This window comes from Morone saxatilis, unplaced genomic scaffold (assembly GCF_004916995.1).
Source record: "Morone saxatilis isolate NCDOM2014 unplaced genomic scaffold, NCSU_SB_2.0 Contig10, whole genome shotgun sequence".
NCBI lineage: Eukaryota > Metazoa > Chordata > Actinopteri > Moronidae > Morone > Morone saxatilis.
Window position 1 is genome coordinate 15,679,251 of NW_023339652.1, and position 24,518 is coordinate 15,703,768.

Sequence of the window (24,518 nt, forward strand, 5' to 3'; positions counted from 1 at the left end):
ACCATTTTGTCTCCGAAAAACGGGTAATCTTTGGGTCCAAAACCACAATTCTGACCTAAAATAAAAAACCAACTTGGACATATATTTGAAGTTTAGTTTATTTCTTAAAAACCCAAAAAAATGCCCAAATTTTTAACAACAATAAAAAAGAAATGACCAATCCCTCTTTTTATTTATTGATTGGCCCTATATTAAGCTTTGTTTACCAAAGAAAAAGTTTGTTCAGGTTTTATGATTTCAGGGTCTACCAATTCTTTTTTTTAAACCATTTTTTCTCTCCCCTCTTTTCAATATCTTTTAATTGTCTTATCCACTAGGGATGGTTTTCCTGGGATCTGTTTTTCCTTCTGGGGTGAGCCAAGGCGGGGTTCGTAATGAAGGGGAACGTTAGAGCTAAAGGTGAGGGTTCTCGGTTTCTCTGTGGTTAAAACATTCAATTTCTATGAAAAATTTGTAATTTTTCATTCATTTTTATTATGGGACTGTAAAAAGATAATTTACTTACGGTAGACTTTTTTAACCACTAAAACCCGATTGCAAAATCGACATTTTCATAGATTTTTCTTATTTGGTATTTAAAAAGGTTCTTTTTTACATTTTCTTTGTTTGGGTTAGGGCATTTTGGCCCCCTAAAGGAACCAGAGTGGGTGGGGAATTTTCAGGGGCATCTAGGTGGTTAAAAAGTTTGCAGGATTTTTGGGCATTTAAAAAATAACAAGGCCTTCCAAGCCTTCCCAAAGAAGGGCACTAGGGGAGGAAAAACCTTACAGGTGGCCACCCGAAAACCACCACGAAAATTCCAAAAAAAAATCCCATGTTAAGGGAAGGGGCCAAGTTGGGGTTTTCTGGGTTTTTGTCTGTCTGGGTTAGGGGGAAAACATAGGGGTGACAAAAAAACCCAACAAGCATTCTTTAATTTTCAGGTGGATATACAACTAATTGGGAAAAACAATTATCTATGTATTATTTTCTTGCCTTTTCTGGTAAAATTAGGATTTTTTTTTCCCTCTTTAAAATCATACCCACAATGGACCTTTATTAGGAAGGGTTTCCAATTCTCTTTAAGAAACCAGAATTCCTTAATTGTTCTTTTTCAGAAACGAAATTTGTTTCAATTTGTTTCACATTCTAAAAATCTCCCCCCTCGTTGTCCACTGTCTGCAAAAGGAACCAACCCAGGCAAAAAACCCAACTGGGTTCCCACTTGTTTTTCACTCTAGGACCAAAATTCCAATTTGGCCAGATCTTTGTTGAATTTTTAAATATCATTTTCCAAAAAAGCTTTAAAACATAGTTTTAAGTAAATTTTTTCCTTTTTCTTTTAAAAAAAAATTGTTTTGTTTTTGGTAATTTAATTTTGTAGTGTGAACAGTGCAGTTTGAGAAAAAATAACCCAAACAAAACCCGGGATATCCCCAGCAATTTTACAAACAAAAAAAAAAACATGCAGTGTTATAAAAAAATTGCATTATTTAAAATGGCTTGAAATAAACATTTTTAAATTTGATTATTTGATTTAAGTTGTATTAAAATGGTTCATTTTAAAAGCCAATTGGTTGGATAACATGGCCTTGTTTTTTTTTCTGAGGTACAAAACCAACCACAAACATTTTATATTTTTTTCAAGGTGATAATTACGGCCAACTAATGGAAAAAAAAACCCCATTAAACCTGCGGATGGTTTAATATTCCCAATTTCTTTGCCCAATTTACATTTTTTCCTTAAAAATTTTTACCACCACTGGGAAATTTTCACTAATAAAACAAACAATTTTTCCCATTATTTTATCCTGTTTTTATTTCTCATTTCAGGGGTGGATGAGGGGGTTTAAAAAAAATTTTCAACACAGTCCTTACAATCTCAATTACCCAATTTTGAAAGAAAAGGGCCCCACCGGTTTGGGTTAATTTGTTGTAAAGGCCATGTGATATAAAACCATTTTTTTTCGGTTCAGCCCACAACTTTTTTTCCATTTATTTTTTTCAAAGTGTTTCTACTGTTCCTCCATTTTCCTTGGCGGCCTTCAAATGACGGGCCAAGGAATGAGGTTAGGGTCAAACCCCAAACCCGATTTTCAAAACCCAAAAGGGGCTTTTCAGGAGCTTTTTCCAACAATTTTTCAACCTTCCCAAACAAAAAACCCTCCTTTTCAATACTATATATGCGGTTTTTTGCCCTTGGGTACAAATAAACTTACCCCACACTACCCTGTGTGTTTGGATTACAAAACGGGAAATTTACTGGGGACAAAACCCTTGTGGATTCCAAGTTCCCGGATACGTTCCCAGTGGGGTCCGCCTTCCTCTGGGGGCTAAAAAACAAAAGGAAATATTGCCAATTATTGAAAGTTTACTTGTCGAGGGGTCACTTCCAGAAAGGTGGGTTTTTTTGGGCAAGGTCCCAGTTTTCAAAGGACCTAAAAAAATTCATCAGGAGGACTATTTTACAGGTTCCAAAGTTCTTAAGTTTAATTGACCCAGTTTCCAAAGTTGAATGGCCTGAATGGCCCCTGGACACTTAAAATACCCCATTTGGCATCCAGTTTAATACCTGTTTTTTTTAACCATAGGTAGGGGACAAAATTCCTTTTAAATGCACATTTTATTATTTCTTGATTTACCCAGGGTCAAACTTTTAAAGTTTAAAGTCTAAACCCTCTGGTTTAAAAGGAATGGTTTAGGTATTTAATGGTGTAAGTGTTGCTTGCTAAAAAAAAAAAAAACAGGCATTTGGGCAGAGTTAAAAAGATATAATTTCCACTTTGTTAAATAAAAAGTTTAAAAAACTTCCCCCACTAAGAGGAAATTTCCCCTATTGGCTGTGGAACCCCCAAAGATAGGCATTCGGAATTTTAATTTAAAATTTATTTAATGGGAGACTTTTGGAAAGATTTTAAAAAACTGGTAGAGAAGGGAGGAACTTCCAGTCCCTTAATTTTTGTATTAACCACAAGTTGGACTGATTTTTCAAAGGCCTCTAACATTGGGTTGAAGGACATTTAAAAAAGAATTTCGACTTCAAAAGAAGCAAGCAGTTATTGGGGGATTTCATCAGTTAATTACCCCAATCCCCCCCACTGTTCCAACTGACTGGGGCTTGTGAAGGGGCAGGGAAACTTCTCCAACTACAAGGGGCCACGCTGGATTTGGGCCAATTTTTCAAAAAATTTACAACTATCCCCCACTTGGGGGCCTGTGCGTGGCAAACCAGAGGGTCTTTACGTAATTTCTTTAAACCCAGATAAAGGGGCATTTTCTCCTCCATTTCCTTGTGAGGAAAAAAAAATGGGGAACGGGGAGAGAAGGGATAAAAAAAGAGAAGGGAGTAGAGTGAGAAAGGCAAGAAAAAAAAAAAGTGGACAAGGGGGGATATTGATTGTGAAATGGGGAGAGGCAAAATGAGAGGATTCCAAAAAGGAGGAAAAGGGCAAGAGGGGGAAAAAAAAGAAGGTAATATAGGTGTGACCCTGGTGTTGAGAAGGGGAACCGCAGCAAAGGCCAAGGAAATTTTGGAGGGAGAAAAATTTTTTAAAAGGAGAAAAAAACAGGAGATAAGTGTTAGGGGGGGGCAAAAAGGCCAGGAACAGGTTGGAAGATTGGAAAACCCTTTTGGGCTTCCATGTATAAAAAATTATTTTGGGAAGTTTTGGGCTGGAACTTGGGAATTTTTTCAAATCATCTTAAAAAAGGTGCAATGGCAGAGGCCTAACCCCCTAAACTAAATCATATATTATTTTCACCATTGGCCCTTACCTATTAGCATGCATTTGGGGCCTTTGGAAATGTATTTTCATTTTGGACAATTTTTAAAAAAAAAGGCCCCAGGACCGGACAACTTATCCATTTTTGACCTTTCCCTTGGGTTGCCTCCAAACCTTTTTCTCTCTTTCCCCCTTCGCCCCCTGTCGTTTTTTTTCTTCCCAATTACCCTTCACCTTTGTGTCTTTCCCCCTTTCTTTCACTTTTTGTTTTGCCTTTTGGGGACTCTGCCCTCTTGGCCCAGTTGGTTTACCCCCGGAGGTTTCGCCACCATTGGCCCTCCCCCCAACCAAAAACCCCCATTCCATCTTGTGGGGCCCCAGGCTTGGATCTGAGGGATTGAAGAAAGGGAAAACCCATTGGGAAGCTGGAAAGGAAAAAGGAGGGCTGGGCACCCAAATTTTTTCAACCTACCTCAGGGGCCTGGCTCTGGGGCTTAAGGAAGATAGGTGGGGAGCTCAACGGGTTTCTTACTTTTCAAGGTCTTGTATTGGGCGGGGAAAAAACCGGTGTTAGGCCTCTTTGGCGGATTGAGGCTTGGGGAATTCAAAGCAAAACACCCTTTTTTACAAACTTCGTAAAAGCGATATTCCCAAATGGGGGCATTGTGCTTATTAAGAAATGAAATATGGCAATTGTATTTTATAGTTTTTTGGCTTAATTTTGATTGTCGGGTCTGATTTTATGTGTTGGTGGCTTTTGGGTGATTGGCTTGCCCCCAATTACTGCGGGTGGGGATTAAAATTTGGAATTTCACTGAGAGTAAAAAGCTTTGAAATGGCTAGATTTTAATAAAATGGTTCAAAACCCAAATTCATCCTTTCTGACCAATTATGGGAAGTAAAAGCCTATTGGTGATTGTTATTTCAGTTCGTAAACAACTAGTTGTCCAAAATCAGGTTTGAGAGATTAAAACCTTTAAACCCTTTGGGGACCCATTTTCTTTAACGGCAGAATCAGGTTGAGGTGGCTAATTTTGTAGAAAAAACCTGGCCCTTTTAGTTTTTTTAAAAGGCTGGGCAAAAACAAAGTTGTATCAACGATGAACCAAAAAAAGGGAGCATTTAGGCAGCTAAAAACAGACAAAAGGATTCCCAGGCCACGGTTTGCCAGGAAATTTTTTCAATTTGGGATTGGGGGCGAAGTGTATCTTGGGGGGCCTGGCCTTTTAATTGGAACCCAGAAAATTTTTTAATTTTTGTTTTTTATCCTTTGACGGGGTCCAAACTTGTAAATTCTGGCCTCAAGTGCAACCTGGGTTGTTTAAAGACGCCCTTTAACAAATAATTTCTTAAAAACACATTTTTTTGGAATTCCTATTTTTTCCATTGTTATCATTGGCCATAGAATGTAGACCAATAACCCAAGCCCATTAAATTTAGGAACATTGGATTTTTTTTTTTTTGGATTTGTTTTGGGGCCGGATTTATTATGGCTAACCCCAGGGGAGTTTTTTTTTGCAATCCCTGGGTGGGAGTTTTCTTTGGCAATTGTTCTTTCAGGGGATTGGGAATTACATTGAACATTATTTTAAAAAATATAGGAATAAAGGGAAAAGATATTTATTAAAAAAGGGGGGAATCTTACTTGCACCCCAGAAAAAACCCCCCATTGGCATAAGGGAAAATGTCTCAGAGTGGCATGACAAAATCTTCCTTTGGATGTTGGAAAATCATTTTTTTTCAAAATTAAGATTTCTATTCTTATTTTCATCCTTCCAAACTTTCATTGGGTCCGCTCTTTCTAACTTGTTGGGAATTTACTCTTATAAAACCACCAACAAGCCCAAGGATTTATGGGGCTTTTGTTCCTTATCTATCCAACCTCCTATTGGGGGATGTCTGGTTATAGCTTTATTTCGCTTTACCCCAAATATGGTTTAAAAAGGGTTTGCTAACCAATTACTGGATCCCATAACCCACAGTGTTTAGGTGGTTGGCAGGACTTATTAATTTCAACTTTCACTTTTGTGTGGCCTTACCCTTTCCTTTTTAGTAATTAAGGGTTTTCTTATGTGGTAGATTAATAATGTTATTTCTTGGTTTAACCCTTGTTTTTATGTTATAAGGGATGCAGGGTTATACCTGGACGGGGGCTTCAAGGGCTTTGACCCAGACGCGTTTGGGCCTGAGACCCTGTGTTTGATGAAGGCCAATCCGGGCCCGTTGGGCTTCTTGGGCCCCTTTCAAGCCCACACCAGCCCAACCATGTAACATGGACATCCTTAAGGAGGTAAAACTTTGGTTTTAGTGGGACTGCCTGAGGGGTTGTCCTGTTTCATTCTATTAGGTCAATTCGTGATATGTTTCAATTGCCAGGTGGAATTTATGGACTTTGTTACAATTTTGTCGCTTCAGTCTATTTTTAATCAATTAATACTCAATAGTATTAATAATAATGTTAAATGATAATAACTTTACTTTTTGATTCAGGTGTTTTCTTTCCCAGGATCGTTGCCATTGTTCTATGGTATTGCCTGTTTGTACATACTTTTTAGGTAACCTTAAAGAGAGGAGACCAGAATTTCTACTCTGTGGGAGACAGTTAGCATTTGACAGTGTGGGATGAAAACTGTTAGATAAGTAGTAAATGTTTATAAGAGTGTTTAGAGGGAGGTTTTATGGGTGGGGATGACTGATCAACACTTGGTCACAGTCATATGGTCTGATCCAGGACCATTTGGTCTGAGAGATCTCCAACCCTCATGTGGATTACATATAATGGTAAATAGGACAACAGATGTGTTCCTGGTCTATTAAATAAGCTTGCACCTAAAGCTCTGAAATCAGTGATTTAAATCAGAGTTCACAGGAAAAGGAAGCCCGGTCCAGGAGCTTGCTCACCTGATGTCGTACACTCCCTATTCTCTTCTTACGGATATATATAAACTCTGGCTGCCCAGAGCCTACTCTCGCTGGCGTTACATCCATTTTTCTTCAGTAGACAAATATTAAATCCTTTAATTTATTCTAATCTGATTATTAATTCATTCACTAAATACACCGCTTTAGAGGACAGAGACCCTGTATTTATACATCACATTTCTTCTTTATTCCCTTGTTGTGCTTATTCTGAGATTGGTTTATTTTTATTAGTTTCATGTTGTCCCTTTCTTTAATTTTCGGTCGGTCGGGACGACCATCTCTGGGTGTGACTCGTTATAGTGGAGAGCGAGAGGCTGTAAGACAGCAGCTCTGTCTTTCCTGTCAACTCTGGACTGTCAGGGTTTTAGAAATATACTTCGCGCATATTCCTGGAAGAGACGCTACTCCAGAGTGGATGTGATGCCGCTCTTCTAAATCAGACCAGTTTTTCCCCAAAAGCTCAGTTATCAATGAGCCACATCAGGTCTGTTCTCAGCGGTGGTCGCTGGAGTGGAAAAATTTTTGAAACATGAATGGGTTTGTGGTTATCCTTAAATAGAAGAATAGAATAAAGTTAAAAATATAAATATTAAAATATAAAATATAACTAAAATATAACATATAACTTAAAGTGCAGAACATTGTACAAAAATTTGCATTTAACATTTAGGTGCTTGCCTGATTTGCAGGCAAGTCGGTTTGAGTATCTTGAAACTTCTGCAGCTAACAACTAACAGATCAACAGTTGTTATCAACCCTCCAGAAATATTCAGTTATTTCGGGCTTTGGGCCAGGAAAAGACTTCCTCATTCGCCCTTTTGTTTTAGTTAATTTGTTTATTTGTTTGATGCCTCTTCACCATCTCCGGTCACTCTCTGTCATTTTCAGCATAAAATGAACTCTACCATCACTGTCCCGAGAGTTAACACTAACCCTGACAAGCATCATGGCTTCTGCACCTTCCAGCCACCGTCCTCTACGGATGCTCTGGAGGAACGCCTTCTACTAGACTCCATTGCTTGGCCTGAAACTCCTCTTTTACCTGCTCCTCTTTCTCTGGAGCAGACCAGTAATCCTGCCAACAGCACCTTCACCATTCTCCCACCGGCGAGGGAGGGAGGACAGTGGCAGATAGGGGATCAGCTGAAGGTTATGATCAACATGTGTGATTTCCAGGGTCGTCCCAAGAAGTCTGGGGGAGACGTCATACTTGCCCGGCTGCACAACACAACGCTCGGTGCAGGTGTGGTTGGGCAAGTGGTGGATCATCTCAATGGCAGCTACTCTGCTGTGTTCTCTTTACTCTGGAAAGGAAGAGCACAGGTTGAGGTGATGCTAAAAGCTGTTGAATAATGTGATTGTGCTGTAGGTGTTTACCCCTAAGTTACTGTTGCTAGGTCAGTTCTTAATCATTTTAGAAAAAAGTCTGTCTCTGAGGTTGCGTTCACTGGCATTCGCATTAGCAGAGTTGCGGCAGAGCAGATGGAGGTTGTCAGAGGGAAAACCAGAGAATATTTTACTCCATAAAATATGTTCCAGTTTCACACAGATCACTGATAAAGTTGTGTTTTTGTACAGTTGTCAGTGAAGTCCCAGCCCCCAGAAATGCTCCAGTAGCTAGCCATGCTGTTGCTAGCTTGCTAACTAATGAATCTTCACTCTGTATCGCTAAACGTTGGAAACTGATTGATGTCGTTGTGGATGTCATGATATTATTGGTTGAAACTGGTTAGCTCATGCTTATGTAAGCATGAGTCACATTTTGTTTTACAGGAAGAAAGAAATATTGAATTTCAATAGAAATTCAGATTTTTTTTTTTTTGCCATTTAAAAGGCATTTTTCATATCATCTAGAACACTGGTTCCCAACCTGGGGGGCGCCAGAGATCACAGGGGGTGCGCACAACTTTGTCTGCTGAGGTTGTGAGGTTACCAAAATTATTATTTATAAAAATTAAATTTATAAAATCCCAATAACACACCCAAAAAGGAAGAAATGTATCTATATACATTGTAAAACAAGGAGAACAGGTGTTGTTTATTTTTGCAAATAAAAGTTTGTAATTAATGACTTTATTCATTAATAAATGAATGAGGTGTATGCGGGTAGGGGTTGGGGTTGGGAGTGCCTGACTTGTCTTGGATACAGGCAAGGGGGGCTTCAAGGAAAAAAGGTTGGGAACCACTGATCTAGAAATCTTTTCACTATTCCTCTTGTGTTATTGGTTTTGGAAAGGCAACAAAACAAAAGTATCTATTTTGCTACAGGCCCCAGTACACCACTTCAGCATGCAGAGATATCCAAAGCTTTACACACTTAAGTAATAGCCTATTCACTTCATCTGTCTTTACTGATATGACAGGTGACGCTGGTTCACCCTAGTGAGGCTGTCACAGTGCTGCGCAGGCTGACCAGTGAACAGCCAGACAGGATTCACTTCCAGAGCCTCTTCCGCTCAGGCTCACTCTCTCAAACTACCACCTGTAACGTCTGCCTACGTCCAACCCAGCAGCCACTGTGTAACTACACTGACCTCCATACAGGCGATCCTTGGTTCTGCTACAAGCCAAAACACCTGAGCTGCGATGCCAGGATCAACCACTCCAGGGGAGAATTCAAACAAAACCTCAAGGACAAGGAGGAGAAGCTCTTTCAAAGGTGAGGCTGGAGCAGAGATACAAGTCTGAATTTTTGAGTAACTTCTAATAAATACAAGTGTCTCCTTGGTGGTGAGACATTTCATTATGTGTACCTTTCTTCAGTGGGGTCAACATGAAAGTCTCCATTCGGGCTTCAGGACCTGCCAATGTCAATGTGTTGAAAAAAAACAAAGGTAAACCCCAATCTTTACTACTGCCACCACTGCAAATTATTGTAATTCAAATTTGAATAAGCAGAAAAAAAACAACAGCGTTCAGAGCAGGGAGCACTAGGCTTAAAGTTAATAAACTTTTAGCACCAGCTGTTAGCAGTGTATCTAGTCAAACACGAGTAAGGATAGCACACAAGACGTTCATAAAATCACTTTATACCTGCTCTTATCCCCCAAAATAAACAGCTGCAACTGCTTACATGATTTTAGCTTCTGGTGACAAAAAATAGGTTGGTATATGTTAAGTCTAATAAGGTTTTGTTCTTACCACTGCAAGATTGTTTATACCATTTATGTCTAGAAATACTGATTACTGATACTAATTTGATTCTCATAATATTGTGGACAGAATATTGCTTTAAATGATAAGGCTAATTGCATTGATTGTATTAACAAGTATTGCCTATTAAAGCATGAAATGGTTTATTTCTTTGTGTCATAGAGCTCCATTGTTGTTCAACAACAATTTAAAAGTCTAAAACTGTGTGACATGTTCTTGTATTACAGTGAACATGGGCACCGTAGTTTAGTTCAGTACAGTTCCACATACACTCTCCTCCTGATCACTGGTACCTTATGTGTATTAATCCTCTGCTGAAAATAGTCTAACAAATGCACTATGTACACACAAAAAAAAAAAAATTCACAGCCTTTGAAAAACAATAATGAATTTGTCACTAAACTACGTCACTACTAACAAACTGACTTGGTGCCACCAAGTGCCACGGGCAGGTTAGGGAGAGACTTTGATTTGGGCCATTTCATGGGACTTGTTGGCAATAACAAAATGTAAAATAATGGCATCATTAACTTCCTCTCAGGTCAACCAAAGGTGAATGTGAAGTCTGGACTCTCTGGCTATTACTACCAGGGCATGTGGCAATCACTAGGTGGCACCACAGTTCACCAATTCAACACCTTCTCTGCCATCAGTCAGTGTCTGAAAGGCAAAGTGGTCCACCTGTATGGAGACTCCACCATCAGGCAGTGGTTTGAACACCTCAAAGAAACACTGCCAGGTAGCTGACCCAGTGATTTTTGATAACGGTTTTGATTGTGTTCACACTGCAGGTTAATCTGTTCCCTATGTCATATTTTTTAGATCTTAAGGAGTTTAACCTTCACAGCCGGAAGCAAGCTGGACCTTTCATGGCCTTGGACTACGCAAACAACATCTTGGTGACTTACCGCTGCCACGGACCTCCCATCCGTTTTGTTGACGTCCCAACCAGTCAGTTGCGTTACATTGCCAATGAACTGGATGGCTTAATTGGAGGCACCAACACTGTTGTAGTTCTTGGCATCTGGTCTCACTTCAGCACTTTCCCCATCGAGGTCTACATCCGGCGGCTGCAAAGCATCCGCAGGGCGGTGGTGCGGCTGCTGAACAGGGCTCCAGACACGCTAGTCGTCATCCGAACCGCAAACCTCAAAGCTTTGACGCTTTATGAGACACTAACCAACAGCGACTGGTACTCGCTGCAGCGTGACAAGGTGCTCAGAGCTGTGTTCAAAGGTCTGAATGTTCGTCTGGTGGACGCCTGGGAGATGACCCTGGCCCACCACCTGCCACACAGCCTCCACCCACAACCACCCATCATTAAGAATATGATTGATGTTCTCTTGTCTTATATATGCCCTCAAAAGGGTGGCTAGGTGTGTGTTTGTTGGGGAGAGGACTGGGGATTTAAGTACACATGCTGGGAGATCACTTACTGTAGAAGCTTAAGTAGAAGCAGATGAAGGTAATATTGCCATGAAAAGCCCAGTCCATAATACGCCTGTCCATGAAAATGCTCTTGGTTCTTATTACAATAAACTGGAATTTGAAGACACTTGTCCAGCAGCTAACAGTCTACCTCTGAGAGATAATGAGGTTACTGTAGTTCACCATAGTTTATTTTAGGCATATTTGGACCTTGTTGTCAGGGTAGAAAAATACTTGAACCCTGTGCAATACATACCTTCATGGGAATGTAAATTTGTGGGTCTGACAACCTACCAACTCATCCTGTCACTATAGAATTAACTTCTGGTGTGATTTAGACTTCTGTAATTTGACATTAGTAAATGTTAAGCTGTTAACACTTTAAACTTGAATGAGTCAATTGAAACTTTGACTGTTTACTGCGCAAGAATATTGCAGACAGACTGTACTTTAAAGGAATAGTTTGACACTTGGGAAATTCACTTATTCTCTTTCAGGAGACTTAGATGAGTAGATTGATACCACACTAAGTTTTGTACAGATCAGATATGGCATGTTACTGAGCTTTGGTGAATTAATTTTGTTACTTTAACCAAAGCCAGGTGAGCTTAAGATAAGCTGGGTCCAGCTGTAAACAAAATAGTTCAGAACAAGAGAATAACTCATTAAAACACAATCATAAAATAATCTCTGCCCCTCTCCCAACCTAGGCCAAAGCGTATAGTGCTCATGGTTCCTCAAGAGCTGAGTATAGTATATTAAGTATAGATAGTTGCAGGTAAAGGTCAATATCCCACAATCCACTAGGCACCATCCAGATGTTTAACAGCTTTAAGATGATCCTTGGCAGCTCAAAGTTGGACAATATTATGTGACTATGTGTTTATAGGATATTTGGTGGTTACCCGTAAATAATTTACTTGAACTAGGGCGATGGAGGGCTACTGCAGGATAGAAATATTGGATGCCAAAGATAAAGTCCACTGTCTGTGCTTGTTTGCAGCTTGTATATGTTATTTACAGGATATGATTAAGTTATATGGATGTATTTACATTGAGCTGAGTAGATTTTTTTCCCCTTGGATGTGTGAGCATTACTAGGGCCCATTCTTTCTTACAGTAAATTTAACAAAATCATGTAAATCTGTCTCAAAAGGGATGGTTTATATAGCAGATACTGTTGTTTCATCTATTATGTAGTCCATCAGTGGACCATAAAGGATTTTATAGTAACAGCCTTCCTTTGAAATAATATCTTCCTTTACCTCAACAGTCATATATTTATAACAATCTCTCAAGACATATGAATATGTTTTATGGCTCCAAAGAACAAATATAAAGACTATTCTCATGATGTAATAATATATTTACATGATGTCAACTTTGAGATCCAACACTGTTAAATTACATGCCATTCAAACAAGATACTTTTGTTAACAGAATTATGAATATTGTATGAAATGTTAACTGGCTCGTGCATTTGGTTGTGGGTTGATGAAATTTCTTTCCAAGCTGTTTCACTTTTCTATATTTTTTATTTTATATATACTGTACCAGACCTATGGAATATATGTAAAAACCAACTGGCATGAACACATGGGGAGATGTAAAGTTTGTTTGAAGATGAACTCACTGTTTACAGCAATTAAAAACATTGGTAACACAATACAAAACAAGGGTTCAGCAAACATTTTATCATGTTTAAATGATAATAATCATTTAATGAATATGTATTTTATAATCAGGGGGTTCATAATCAAATAAATGCACTTTATAAATTGTTAGCTTTTACTGGCTATGCATTATTCTTTAAATCAGTCATCCTCAGCAAAATTACATTGCACAACAGAAATAACAATGGACAATAGAACAAGTTTTTAAAACCTGTCCAGCATGAACTGCTCTAATACCAGTCTTGATGTGCTGATAGAAAAGCCAGCTGGAAGTGAAATGTGGGTTGGCTCCTCTCACACGGACTTGATCATCATTCTGGTGGCCTTCAGGGAATAAGGCGCCCTACCTTTCCAGGTATCCCAGTGGAGGCCTGAAGCCCAGCCAATGTGGTCACCAGCAGGATGCCATTCGCCGTGCAGACTGGCGGAGCCACAGCGGCTGTACCACCAACCGCCAAGATCTGAACGGCTGCATTCGTTTTCAATAATGTCACCAAAGATGCATGGGGAGCAGCCGTCATTGTCACGGTCGATGGTGCTGAAGCCGAAGCCATTCTGGTCGATGCCTGGATAGGAACCACGGATGGCATTACCTTTGGACAAAATTGGAAAGCATTTGAGGAAGTTTCAGTTCAGAGGGTTCCTTTTCTAGCTTAGTTAGTAATGTCAGTTACACAGCTATATCCAACTCAAAGGTCCAGTGTGTAACATTTAGAAGGGTCTATTGTCAGAAATGGAGTATAATATTCATGTACTGTATTAGTTGGAAGATTTTACGGTGAAAAACTGTAAAACTATGACAGTAAAAGACCGTAAACTCCAAATAAGTAAATACAGTTTCTGTAACAGAAACATTGATGACTCAGTTATATCTCATGGTATACCTTTATTTATACAGCATTTTAAAGGAATTAATATGGAATAATGTCTTTTTTTAATATTCAGTATAGTATAGTCATACCAAACCAATTATGCTGTAGCAGTTAAAACCCAGAATGGAATACATTAAGGAGTGCACTGTGTTACTTAGGACATTTTGGAAAAGGGGGAAAATGTTATTTCATCTTTTCAAAAATTACATACGTCTCTTTAAAACTGCCACATGTAGCATTTTATCAAGTATGGAACAACACATCAGGAAGCTAGACAAAATTGGATCTCAGATGACCGTCAGCCACGTAACAGGAAGAGGGTGCTGTTGTTTCAGAGAAAACCGAGCTAAAGCTGTCAGTCTGTGCTGACTGCAGACGAAGGACAGTATAAGGAAGAGGCAATAAGTGGAAGACAAAAATCCCTTTCAGTGTGACTGAAGGAGCGAATATAAGGAACAGGTTTTATGGCAAATGTCTTGAGAGCCATACACACTAATAGTATTTCGGGGCTCTGATGAAAGCAACAAGTCACCTTTTGTGTGGACCCCAGGTTAAGTAGATTCCAAGGCAACAACAAACAGTGTGCCAAGTGACTGTGTGCCAAGACTTTGTGCCAGGTCAATGAAATCACTGACTTGGCACACAGATTTCACACTTATTTTGGTAATGTTAAAAAAAAAAAACTACACTGAATAACTTTAATTTAACAGTGAAATAAATGGGATGACATTTGTGTGTCTATACAAAGCAAAGGGAAAAGGGGGACAGTGAGCTAAAAAAGCAGCTGTTAGAAAAGCCTGCATTACCTGCATTTCCTTTGTATTTCCCAACATGCAGTTTGAAAGCTGCCTTCTCACTGCCCAATCTGAAGTTTCTGTACTCGGCAAAAGCAGTTCCATTTTCATGGTCCCAAAGGTCGACCCTCAAAGTCCACTTCTTGATCTTGTTCTTGGTCAGAGATTGAACCTTCTTCAGACCGAGCCAGTGGTCCTCTGAGGGAATCAGCAGAGCACAAGGAAAGGTTTTTTTACCATTTTAAAAAGAGAAATAAACTAATTCTTTCTTCAGTATGTATTCAAAACATTTTTCAAAGTTATAAAAAGCACATTAGGTTTCCCAGTATCTGGCCCTTAACAAACCCAGTGGTCATTGCTGCAGGATGCAGGGTTTTTAGGTTGCCTGCAGGCAAGAATTCAGGGAATTCAGCTGAAAGTTCAAGCTTGCAATTTCTTTTTTATGTTTAGATTGTGTAAACCTCTGACTCTTTGCCCCTAAGCATGTGGCAATGTCAATAAGGAAGAATAATCACAACCTTTACCTTTACTATGTTCTTTATTTAACTATATTTATAATCACTGTGTGTTTAGTAAGGCATGTCCCCCCGTCAACCGGTATTACATTCTAATAAGTCATGAGTTATGTCATGAGTTATGACACACACAGCAGTTAAAAGTACATACCTGTCAGGTTTCCAAAACCAACTTTATATGCAGCCCATTTCCTGGTGAATGAAACTGCTCCTCCACTGCGTCTCTGAAACACCGTCCAGCCTCCATCTGGCCGCATCTCACAGTACACCTGAGCATGCAGCAAACATATGATAAAAAAGTGAGTGCCAGGCTTTTCACACACAACCTAAAGACTGAGGCATGTCTACAGGGCTTTGGCAAATATTACATTATGGGCTAACATGGGTGTTCTAAATGATTTGTCTTTACAAAATCTGTCATGGTGCTGTTTGGCTATTGATTCAATTATGCATGCAACATTACGGTAACACTGTACAATAAGAGACACAACGTTTTGAGTAATTACCAGGAAACAAATGAGGAGCAAACGGCTAGTGAACCATTAGTTAATGATTAACTCTGAATCAAATGTATAGAGTAGATAATGATTAGTTAATTAAGAAATTACAAATCGGGGACAAATTGATAACTGACGATTATAAATAAATAGTTCTTTAATAATTCCTAATGGAGGAGTACTGTATGTAGGAGATAATGATGAGCTACTAAAGAACAGATCCTATATTTATAAATAATGAGGGAATGATTAGTTCATGAATATTTGTGAAACGGTCATATGGACTACTTTCTTTATCTGAACCAGCCGATGATCTAGCAACAACACATTCATTATTAATTACTTAAACATAAACTCCTGTTTTGTGGCCCCCTAAAGTAAATTGGGCCATCACACTGAGTGGTTAGTGAATACTAAATCATTACTTAATGATTAATGCAAGTTATTCAAATTGTCCCATCAGAAATAGTGCTATAAATGCCCACTCCCATCTCTGTCATGGTCTTGTTCTTTTTTTTTAGCAACATTTAACAATATGCAGTGATGATTGGTGGGTAATATGAGATGATACAGTGCACGGTAATCTGTCAAGACTGACACCTGCAAGCCGAGGGAGCAGTCATGCCTTTCAAACTTAAAAGCAGCTGCCTTTATGGAAAACATCAACACTCATATTACCCAGCAATCATCATTGCTTAATGGTATATGACAAAAATACCAAAGAAAATAATAAAAATGTTTATTAGAGGTTGCTACTGACTACATTTATAGCACTCTAATATCCAACATCCCAGTTCTCAGTTTATGTTTACAATACTGCTATGCAGCAGTTGGGGTTTAAACACAAAAATGAATACAGTGTTTTTGTGAATCGATACAATATCACAAAATAAAATATTGCGATACAAGTTTTTAAAATATTTTCTTAATCCCCTAGAACTGAGTAACCACTCAGTATGATGCAACACTTTAGGGGCCACAAAAACAAGTAAAGAAAGTGGTCAGTATAACCATTTTACAGATATTCATAAACTAATCAAACAGGGCATATCTTGGGACAGTGAGTGACCTAGACACACACACATACAAGCACACACACGCCTAAGGTCACCTTAAACGGGGTCTTGACTCCAGCAGGCTGGATTACATAAACCCCACTGGATGCTTGTGGTGAGAGAGCCTTAATCTGTGTGCAATCTGTTCCTGAGGTTAAATTGACAAGAGAAAAACAAGAGGATGGTCAACACACAGGGCCTTGTAAGGTCCATAATATGTACATTAGGCCTATGTAATAACACTGTAAGCAATAATAACCCGCACCTTGAGACGTACTTTGAGAAGAAACTCTTGTCGGTTGTTTCTAGTAAAAGCAAAGTAATGTATTAATAAAGTCAGAGGTACAGACATTAGACATTGTTTTTGTCTGAAACATGTTAAATAAAACAGAGGGGGAAGGACATTATGGGGAGAGGTTTATGTAGTTTTTATTTTTTACCTTAGCCTGTGCTGTGATGGTCAGAAGACATGCCAAGAGCCCACAATACCCAACCAGACTCTTCATTTTGACCTGATGTTCAGAGTTTAAAAGTGACATGTTAGCTTTAAATATATTTGAAAACATTTTCTAAAGATACTAAAAAATATACTTTTTTAATCTTTTCATCTACACTAAACAGGCACAACAGTGTTACTTTAGTAAATGTTTGATGAAAACTGCAGTTGACAGCTCTACTCTTGAAAAAATGAGAGACATTTCAGGCTTCTTTCGCTTTCACAGGACTAAAGACTAAAATACTACCATTAACAGCCAATAATTTATTTCTCCAAGCACTTACCTGCGTGTTGGATGAAACTTGTATCTCAGCTCAAATTCCACTACAGAAGCTGCACCTTTTCCTACTGACTAAACTACCACACCTCCTCCATTAATAACAGACCCAGTCATTTGACGCAAGTAACTTGCTGTTTCAAAGTACGTAACACAGCTTTCACAACCGTGACACTTCACACAGTTACAGTAAAATAAGCCCTCCTCTGTTTTTTTTCTGTCTGGTGACACCACCCAAAGCAAACGACATTCCAGGGCTGACTCACACCAGAGCTGTGCTGCTGGAGCCTGATATTTATGCAGCATGGGATAAAACATATCACCTTTGTAATTCATAGTATAATGTACAGATATGTATGTTTCCCAGAGGAGAACTGTTCCCTACATTTTCATGCAGTGCCACCCATACAGTAACCCTGAACCTGAACCCTGAGGTTGACATTTGTTGGTCCCTACAGAAGTTACAATGTTGCAATTAATGAGCAAATTCAACCAATCCCTGTGAACTATCTGTGAACTTGCGATAACCGCAACATTTCAGCTAATTTGTCATTTCCTGCACAAACATTGGAGCCATATGTCACCAGATTCCCTTCCTTGTTTTTATGTTTCTAGTTGTGAAGGATGCAGATACATGCGATGCAAATGGTCTCACATTTAGCGGTCCATGTGATTTTATACTCACTGGAACAATTTACCCTTCAATTTTAAATTCATTACTTTTAAAAAAGCCATTTTTCAATTTTTAATTCTTTCACAATTTATTGCAAAAAATACCTAAAAGCATTGGCAACATGCATTGCAATTTTTTGATGAAGCTGCTGTGAAATCAGGCAGTTTAGGCCGTTAAAGTACACACACACACACACACACACACACACACAGATTATTGGAGTTGGATTCCATAACATTTGGTACAGATGGGTGGTTGTTCCCACATCAGGCCTCAGCCCATACTATGCAGTTCATCCTAATTATCATCATCATTATCTTTGCATGCTAACCTGCTAAACTAAACTCATGAACATGGTAACATGAAGTTAATCAATAAAAACAAAGAAAACATTTTCAAATGAAACATTATTGTGTATATTATTTATCCAATTAGTATATACATATATATGTCTTTAAATATATAGCACAAATTAGCAAATGTTACCATGCTAACACGCGAAACTAAAATGGTGAACCTGGTGAACTTTATACCAGTTAAACATCAACCTGTTAGCATTGCCACTGTGAGCATGTTAGCATGCTGACTTTAGCATTGAGATTAACGCAGTTTTACACAAGTACAGCCTCTCAGAGCTGCTAGCATGGCTGTAGACTGTGCTCATTGGTAGCATTCAGTTTGAAAAGTATGTGTCACTGTCTTCTAATGGTGCATTTATAGCTGGGTGTTTAACAGAAACATCATTAATGAAAGATAGTATTTAATTATTTATATTTTTATATACTGTATATATATTAGTCTTATTTTTGTCTTTTTTGCTATTCATCACATATCATTCTCCAGCACTGCCTCTGAGAGCCAAAAAAACACTAAATTAAATATCTTTAATCGACCTGCACTTAGAATTCCTCAATTCTTTCTGCACTAGCTGACCGAGAAATGAGTTCTGGCAAACCCTCCACTGTACAAATAGTTACAGAGCAGTCATCCTCCTCCATCCCAAACCCAGGGTAGAGGGGCTCAGTGAAGGTGCTATAGAACGTGTGAAGGTGGCTGAGGGTCCCGGGGGAGACGCTGTAGAAGGACAGGGTGCCACCAGGCCAGTCCAGGAACACTCCGACCCTGTGGGAACGAGACGGAGGTGCTGGTATTTCCACAGACTGGTGGTCGTGCTGAGCGCTGTAGTGATCCTCAGAGCAGTACAGACTCCACGACTGCTCTGTGTACCCAAACCCACAGAGGTGAGAGCTCGCCCTCCTACGGATCCCCCTCACAGCCACAGCCACATCCACCCAGCGTCCTCGCCACTCCACCTCCCAGTAGTGGCGCTGGGTGAGGTCTTGGTGACACAGCACCTGGGAGACGCTCTCAAACCTGTCGGGGTGATCTGGGTACTGCTGTCGCTCCCTGACCCACGTCACCTGCTTTCCACTGTCGTACAGAAAGAGAGACTTGGCAGCTGTCTTTGAGTCCAACGTCAGTGCACATGCATCTGCATAAAACACAGACATGGCTATTTCAGTGTCATCATTTCTATTTCATAACCATGATGAGGTCCAAGGTCCTCACTCAGCAGGGGGAAAATGAACCGTGGGCCCCCATTGACCCCCTTTTCTCCCACTGATAAACACCTACTTACTGAAAGGAACAAGTTTAAAAAAAAACTCTATCCTGCCATCTGTTGGACAAATGACACTACAACATGTCCAGGCAAAAACAAGTAAAAAGGCAGAAAATTGCAACATGCATATGGCACTTAATAAATAATAAAAAAACAGAACCTTTTTAAGCAATTCAAATGTCAATTTAAAAGTTTGATTACATGTTGAAACACAGGAATTTGAAAATATAATACAGATACATTATTTTTTAAGAAGCACAATCATTTATTTGATTCAAACATGCTCTATTTAAAAGAGTCTATGTACTAAAATTCTATTTGGCAGGCATACATTTGGTAAATTGCTGAACTAAACTACAGATCTTGTGTGTATCTGCCCACATTACAAAAAGTTGCTGTTTGATTAAAAGTGAAAGAAAACAGTATTAATAGAAAATATATCACTTACAGTTTTTCAGTTTGGATTTCAAGTAGCACTTTGCATTATGGTCCACACTGTAGACAGGAGGGTAGATATGCAAATATGAATCATTAATAGACTCATTATGTTTCGTAATCCTCTATATCTTTTGTAACCACATTGTACATGTAATATACATTTTACATGTATGTAAAATATGATTGTACATGCTGCTTTCCTCTGTTCCCTGCTGTTTATCATATCATATCATATCATATCATATTTTAGGAAATACCCATCTTAAAAAGGCACATGGTATGATCAGGATTTAGGTTTTTCACTTTTACAAGAATTTTCTTGGATCTCTTTTCTTAGCATTTTGGTCATTTGATCCTTCATAGGCCCCACCCTTTTTCGCTCTGTGCTCCAATAACAACCTCTGTCAACTTTCTCTTTTTCTGTACTTAGATATGCTATGCGCTAGGCTCAGATATGTTAAAAAAATAGTTTGAAGATGGTTAAAAGATAAAAGTGACATTTATATAGTCACATCTTACGTTAGATCATATTACCAAAACATTACCTAGTTAGCTAGTATTTTGCTAACATTAGCTAGCTTACTTGAGGTGTGACTACATTCATGTCGTCTTTATCTTTTAATAATTTTCAAATGTATTATTATTATTATTATTTTTATTTCAACATTGACAAGCCTAGCACATAGCATATCTGAGTAAAAAAAAGTTGACTGAGGCTTGTTCAACTGTTATTGGGTCAATTGTATCGTTACCTTATTTTTTCAAGTTTGCAGAGCGGGTCGTTCCAATGAACGGAGATCAGCTTCACCCCAGTGTCCTGCAGGTAGTTGTAGCTGAGGTCCAGCTGCCTCAGGTGAGAAGGGTTGGAGCTCAGTGCTGAAGCCAAATAGGTGCAGCCTTTCTCTGTGACTCCACAGAACGACATCCTGTGTGGAGGCAGGGCATTCACATTTCAAGCAATATTTGCCTTTTTGTGTTATGTAGACGTAAAAAAAGAAATAATACAGAAAATATCCAAAAACTTACCTTACATTTCTAGGTGTTTTTGTCTTTATTGTGCAAAATGTATTTTTATTTTTATAGCATTATATGATTACATTATTATTAGAAACTTGCACTTTGGCTTATTAAGGAAGTAAAGATTGTTACTTTGAATGTAAAGCCAGCTTACCTTAAAATCTCCAGTTTACAGTCCGTACTTGCCAGTCCAGCAGAGAGAAGTTTCACTTCTGTGTCCTGCAGGTCGTTCCCACTCAGATCAAGGTCCTTCAGGTGAGATGTGTCAGAGCTCAGGACTGAGGCTAAATCAGCACAGCATTTCTGGAGATTGCACTCGTTTAACCTGCAGGTGAAAATATGTTTTGTTCTAGTTATGTGTATTTAAAAGGTAGAACCCAACAAAGGTAAAGGTAAAATGACCTGAACCTTGCACGAGTTAAACTGATTTTATATGTTTATTTTAGTGAAAATATCATGGCAACAGACTGAAAGTGCATTTAGAACTGTGTCACTACACTGATATAAGAAAATATTTGTTGTGTCTCCTGAACCTGTCTGAACTGACCTTAATGTCTCCAGTTTACAGTGTGGACTTCTCAATCCAGCACACAGCAGCTGTATGTCTGGACCCTGCAGGTTGTTTCCACTCAGGTCCAGCTCTCTGAGGTGGGCAGAGTCGGAGCTGAGAGCTGAGCCAATGTGATGGCAGCATTTCTCTGTAAGGCCGCACCAGCTGAGCCTGACAAAAAGAAGACATCTTTAAATGAAGGTACAGCACACTATATGTGGCATAGTGATGATAAACTCGATTCTCACGAAAAGACTCCAGATATGGCTGTAGATTAGTGGTAAAAACTGTGTTGTAATTATTTAGTTGAATATTCCAATTTATGTATATTATATTAGGCCATTAAATACACATTAATAGATTTTTTTGACGACGTGGGGGCAGCGCAACAAGCTCTGAACATAACATTGACATCATCTTTTAAAGTTGATATCGCAAACATGTGAGCAAACAGTTGCCAGTTTCTGTCTACATGGTGAATGTAAATCCAATATTAATTCAACTAGCAAAGCTGAAGGTTTGGTGGAGACAAAACAGAGCTGAAAGGCCAGTAAATATTACACTCTGTTAGGGGGGCAGATATTTGATTCACTTCACAGATATTACAAAATCAGGGATAGCATCAAATTAAAATGTCACAAGTAAGATCTCTTTTACACCAAAGGAACTATGAGCAAATACTTAATTCATGAGTAGCAGTATGCCTTTAAACCATGAGACTGCCAAAGTAACCTTTCAGAGGATTGTACTTACCCTAGCGTTTCCAGTCTACAGTCTGGACTCCTCAGCCAAGCAGTAAGCAGGGATACACCAGAATCCGTCAGGCTGTTGTTGCTCAGGTCAAGAGTTTTCAGGTGAGATGTGCCTGAACTCAAAACTGTAGCCAAATCTGCACAGGAATTCTCTTTCAGCTTGCACTGATTCAACCTGCAAACAAGTACGGATTAATTTTGTTGAAAGCATTCACTGTGATTAAATTCAAGCTTAAGCAAGTGATTTACATTGGTCAGCAAAGAGGTCTTACCTCAATGTTTCTAGTTTGCAGTGTTGGCTGCGCAGTCCCACACACAGAGCCTTCACTCCTGCTTCCCGGAGGTCATTAGCACTCAGGTCCAGTTCTTTGAGGTCGGTAGATTCTGTGCTAAGAGCAACAGACAGTACTTCACAGCAATCTCCTTCCAGTTTACACTTATGTAGTCTAAAAAAAGGGAAAATAGAAAACTATTTTAATGTTTTGAACTGAAAAATGGTGTGCATTTTGTATAATTCAGTAGCCATAATGACAGTAAACAGCAGTAAACCTAAACCACAAGTCCTTCAATCAGGGTTGCATTGAGCATTTTTCTGAAAAGACTGCTAACAGTTATTACAGACCTTAAACTCTTCAGTTTACAATGTGGACTTCTAAATCCAACAGAAAGTAGCTTCACTCCTGAATCCCTCAGTTGGTTGTCACTCAGGTCCAGCTCTGTCAGGTGAGACGAGGTCGAGCTTAATGCGGAGGCCAAATCTTTACAACAGTTCTCCGTAAGGTTGCAGCGATTTAGCCTTGAAAAATGATAAATAAACAACATTTTTTTTTTTCATTATGGGATGAAAACGTTCTCAGGTCAAGGTCAAATAATAGCTGCAGACAGAAAAAAAAGTAGTTTGAGACTGAGAGAGCAACTAAAATCAGCATGCAAGAGGAACACTATTGTCATGTGGCTAAACTCACAGAGCACGTGTGGAGGAAGTAATGACGGTCAGCAGCTTCCCTACCCCTTCTTCTGATCTTATGTACTTCTTCAAGTCAAACTCCTCCTCTGTTGACTCTGATGTCATCAGTTCGAAAGTGAGAGCGGACCACTGGACTGGAGACAGCTTTTTGGCTGCAAGCTTCCCAGAACTCACAAAGCTCTGGACCTCCTCCACCAAAGACTCCTCTTTGAGCTCACTCAGGCAGTGAAAGAGGTTGAGCTTGGCCTCTGGTTCCTCTTTTATCTTTTCCTTGATAAACTGGATGGTTCTCATCACATCTTCCTCTTCTTCTGCTTCCAAATGCAGTATTCTACCCAGGAGCTGCTGGTTCGACTTCAGCGATAGTCCTAGGAGAAAGCGAAGGAAGAGGTCCCAGCGGCCGTCTGGACTCTCCAAGGCTTTTTCAATGGCAGTCTTGTGAAAACTGAACACAGACTTGGGGAGCCATCTTGTAGACATCCTTTTTAAGTACCCAAGAAGAACATTCTCCTTTCTTTGCATGTAGCAGTGATGGGCATACACAGCTGCCAGAAACTCCTGGATAGTTAAATGTACAAAGCTAAAAACTTCTCTCTTCTTTCTGCCCTCCACCACAAAGATCTCTGTACAAACTCCTGAGTAGATGGTTGCCTCTTTGACATCCATGCCGCACTCTTTCAAGTCAGCCTCGTAGAAGATCAGTTTTCCTTTCTCCAATTGACGGAATGCCAGCTCTGCCAGCTTCAAAACAACGTTGTCGCTTTTCATTGGGTAGTGCCCTTCTAGCATCCGGTCTGTCTGGCAAAGAAGGAGATATGCGTACATCTCTGTCAGGGTGTTGGGCATGCCTCCTATCATATTTTCGCGAAACATTTTCTTCATTACAGTGACTGTGATCCAGCAGAAAACTGGTATCTGACACATGATGTAGAGGCTTCTTGATGACTTCACATGGTTAATGACCCTGATGGCGAGGTTATCATCACGCAAATGCCTCTTAAAGTATTCCTCCTTCTGTTCATTAGCGAAACCCTTCACCTCCGTCCACTGGTGGATGTGCTTTCGAGGGATCCGGCTAGCTGCTGCAGGTCTGGACGTGATCCAGATGAGTCCGTTT

The 24,518-nt window shown here is 39.3% G+C and overlaps 2 protein-coding genes across 2 annotated transcripts in view; one reads left to right on the forward strand and one right to left on the reverse strand.

Annotated features, from left to right (window-relative positions):
- Window positions 1–5,973: 5,973 nt before the first annotated feature.
- Window positions 5,974–13,170, forward strand: LOC118342530 (NXPE family member 3-like). The gene is made up of 6 exons (XM_035681108.1): window positions 5,974–5,991; window positions 7,512–7,952; window positions 8,987–9,282; window positions 9,387–9,457; window positions 10,318–10,515; window positions 10,599–13,170. Exons 1-6 carry the CDS (start codon window positions 5,974–5,976, stop codon window positions 11,150–11,152), a joined length of 1,578 nt encoding a protein of 525 aa, XP_035537001.1. The 3' UTR covers window positions 11,153–13,170.
- Window positions 13,171–14,674: 1,504 nt separating this feature from the next.
- Window positions 14,675–24,518, reverse strand: part of LOC118342539 (NACHT, LRR and PYD domains-containing protein 12-like) — an 11,828-nt gene continuing 1,984 nt past the window's right edge. Inside the window, exons 4-14 of the mRNA XM_035681121.1 lie at window positions 23,400–24,512; window positions 23,057–23,230; window positions 22,707–22,880; window positions 22,436–22,609; window positions 21,680–21,853; window positions 21,287–21,457; window positions 20,868–21,041; window positions 20,126–20,172; window positions 17,391–19,548; window positions 15,210–15,327; window positions 14,675–14,741 (exon numbers count right to left, since the gene is read on the reverse strand). Of these exons, the coding sequence (XP_035537014.1) occupies window positions 18,956–19,548; window positions 20,126–20,172; window positions 20,868–21,041; window positions 21,287–21,457; window positions 21,680–21,853; window positions 22,436–22,609; window positions 22,707–22,880; window positions 23,057–23,230; window positions 23,400–24,512 (2,794 nt within the window). The 3' untranslated portion in view covers window positions 14,675–14,741; window positions 15,210–15,327; window positions 17,391–18,955. The remainder of the gene's footprint in view (window positions 14,742–15,209; window positions 15,328–17,390; window positions 19,549–20,125; window positions 20,173–20,867; window positions 21,042–21,286; window positions 21,458–21,679; window positions 21,854–22,435; window positions 22,610–22,706; window positions 22,881–23,056; window positions 23,231–23,399; window positions 24,513–24,518) is intronic.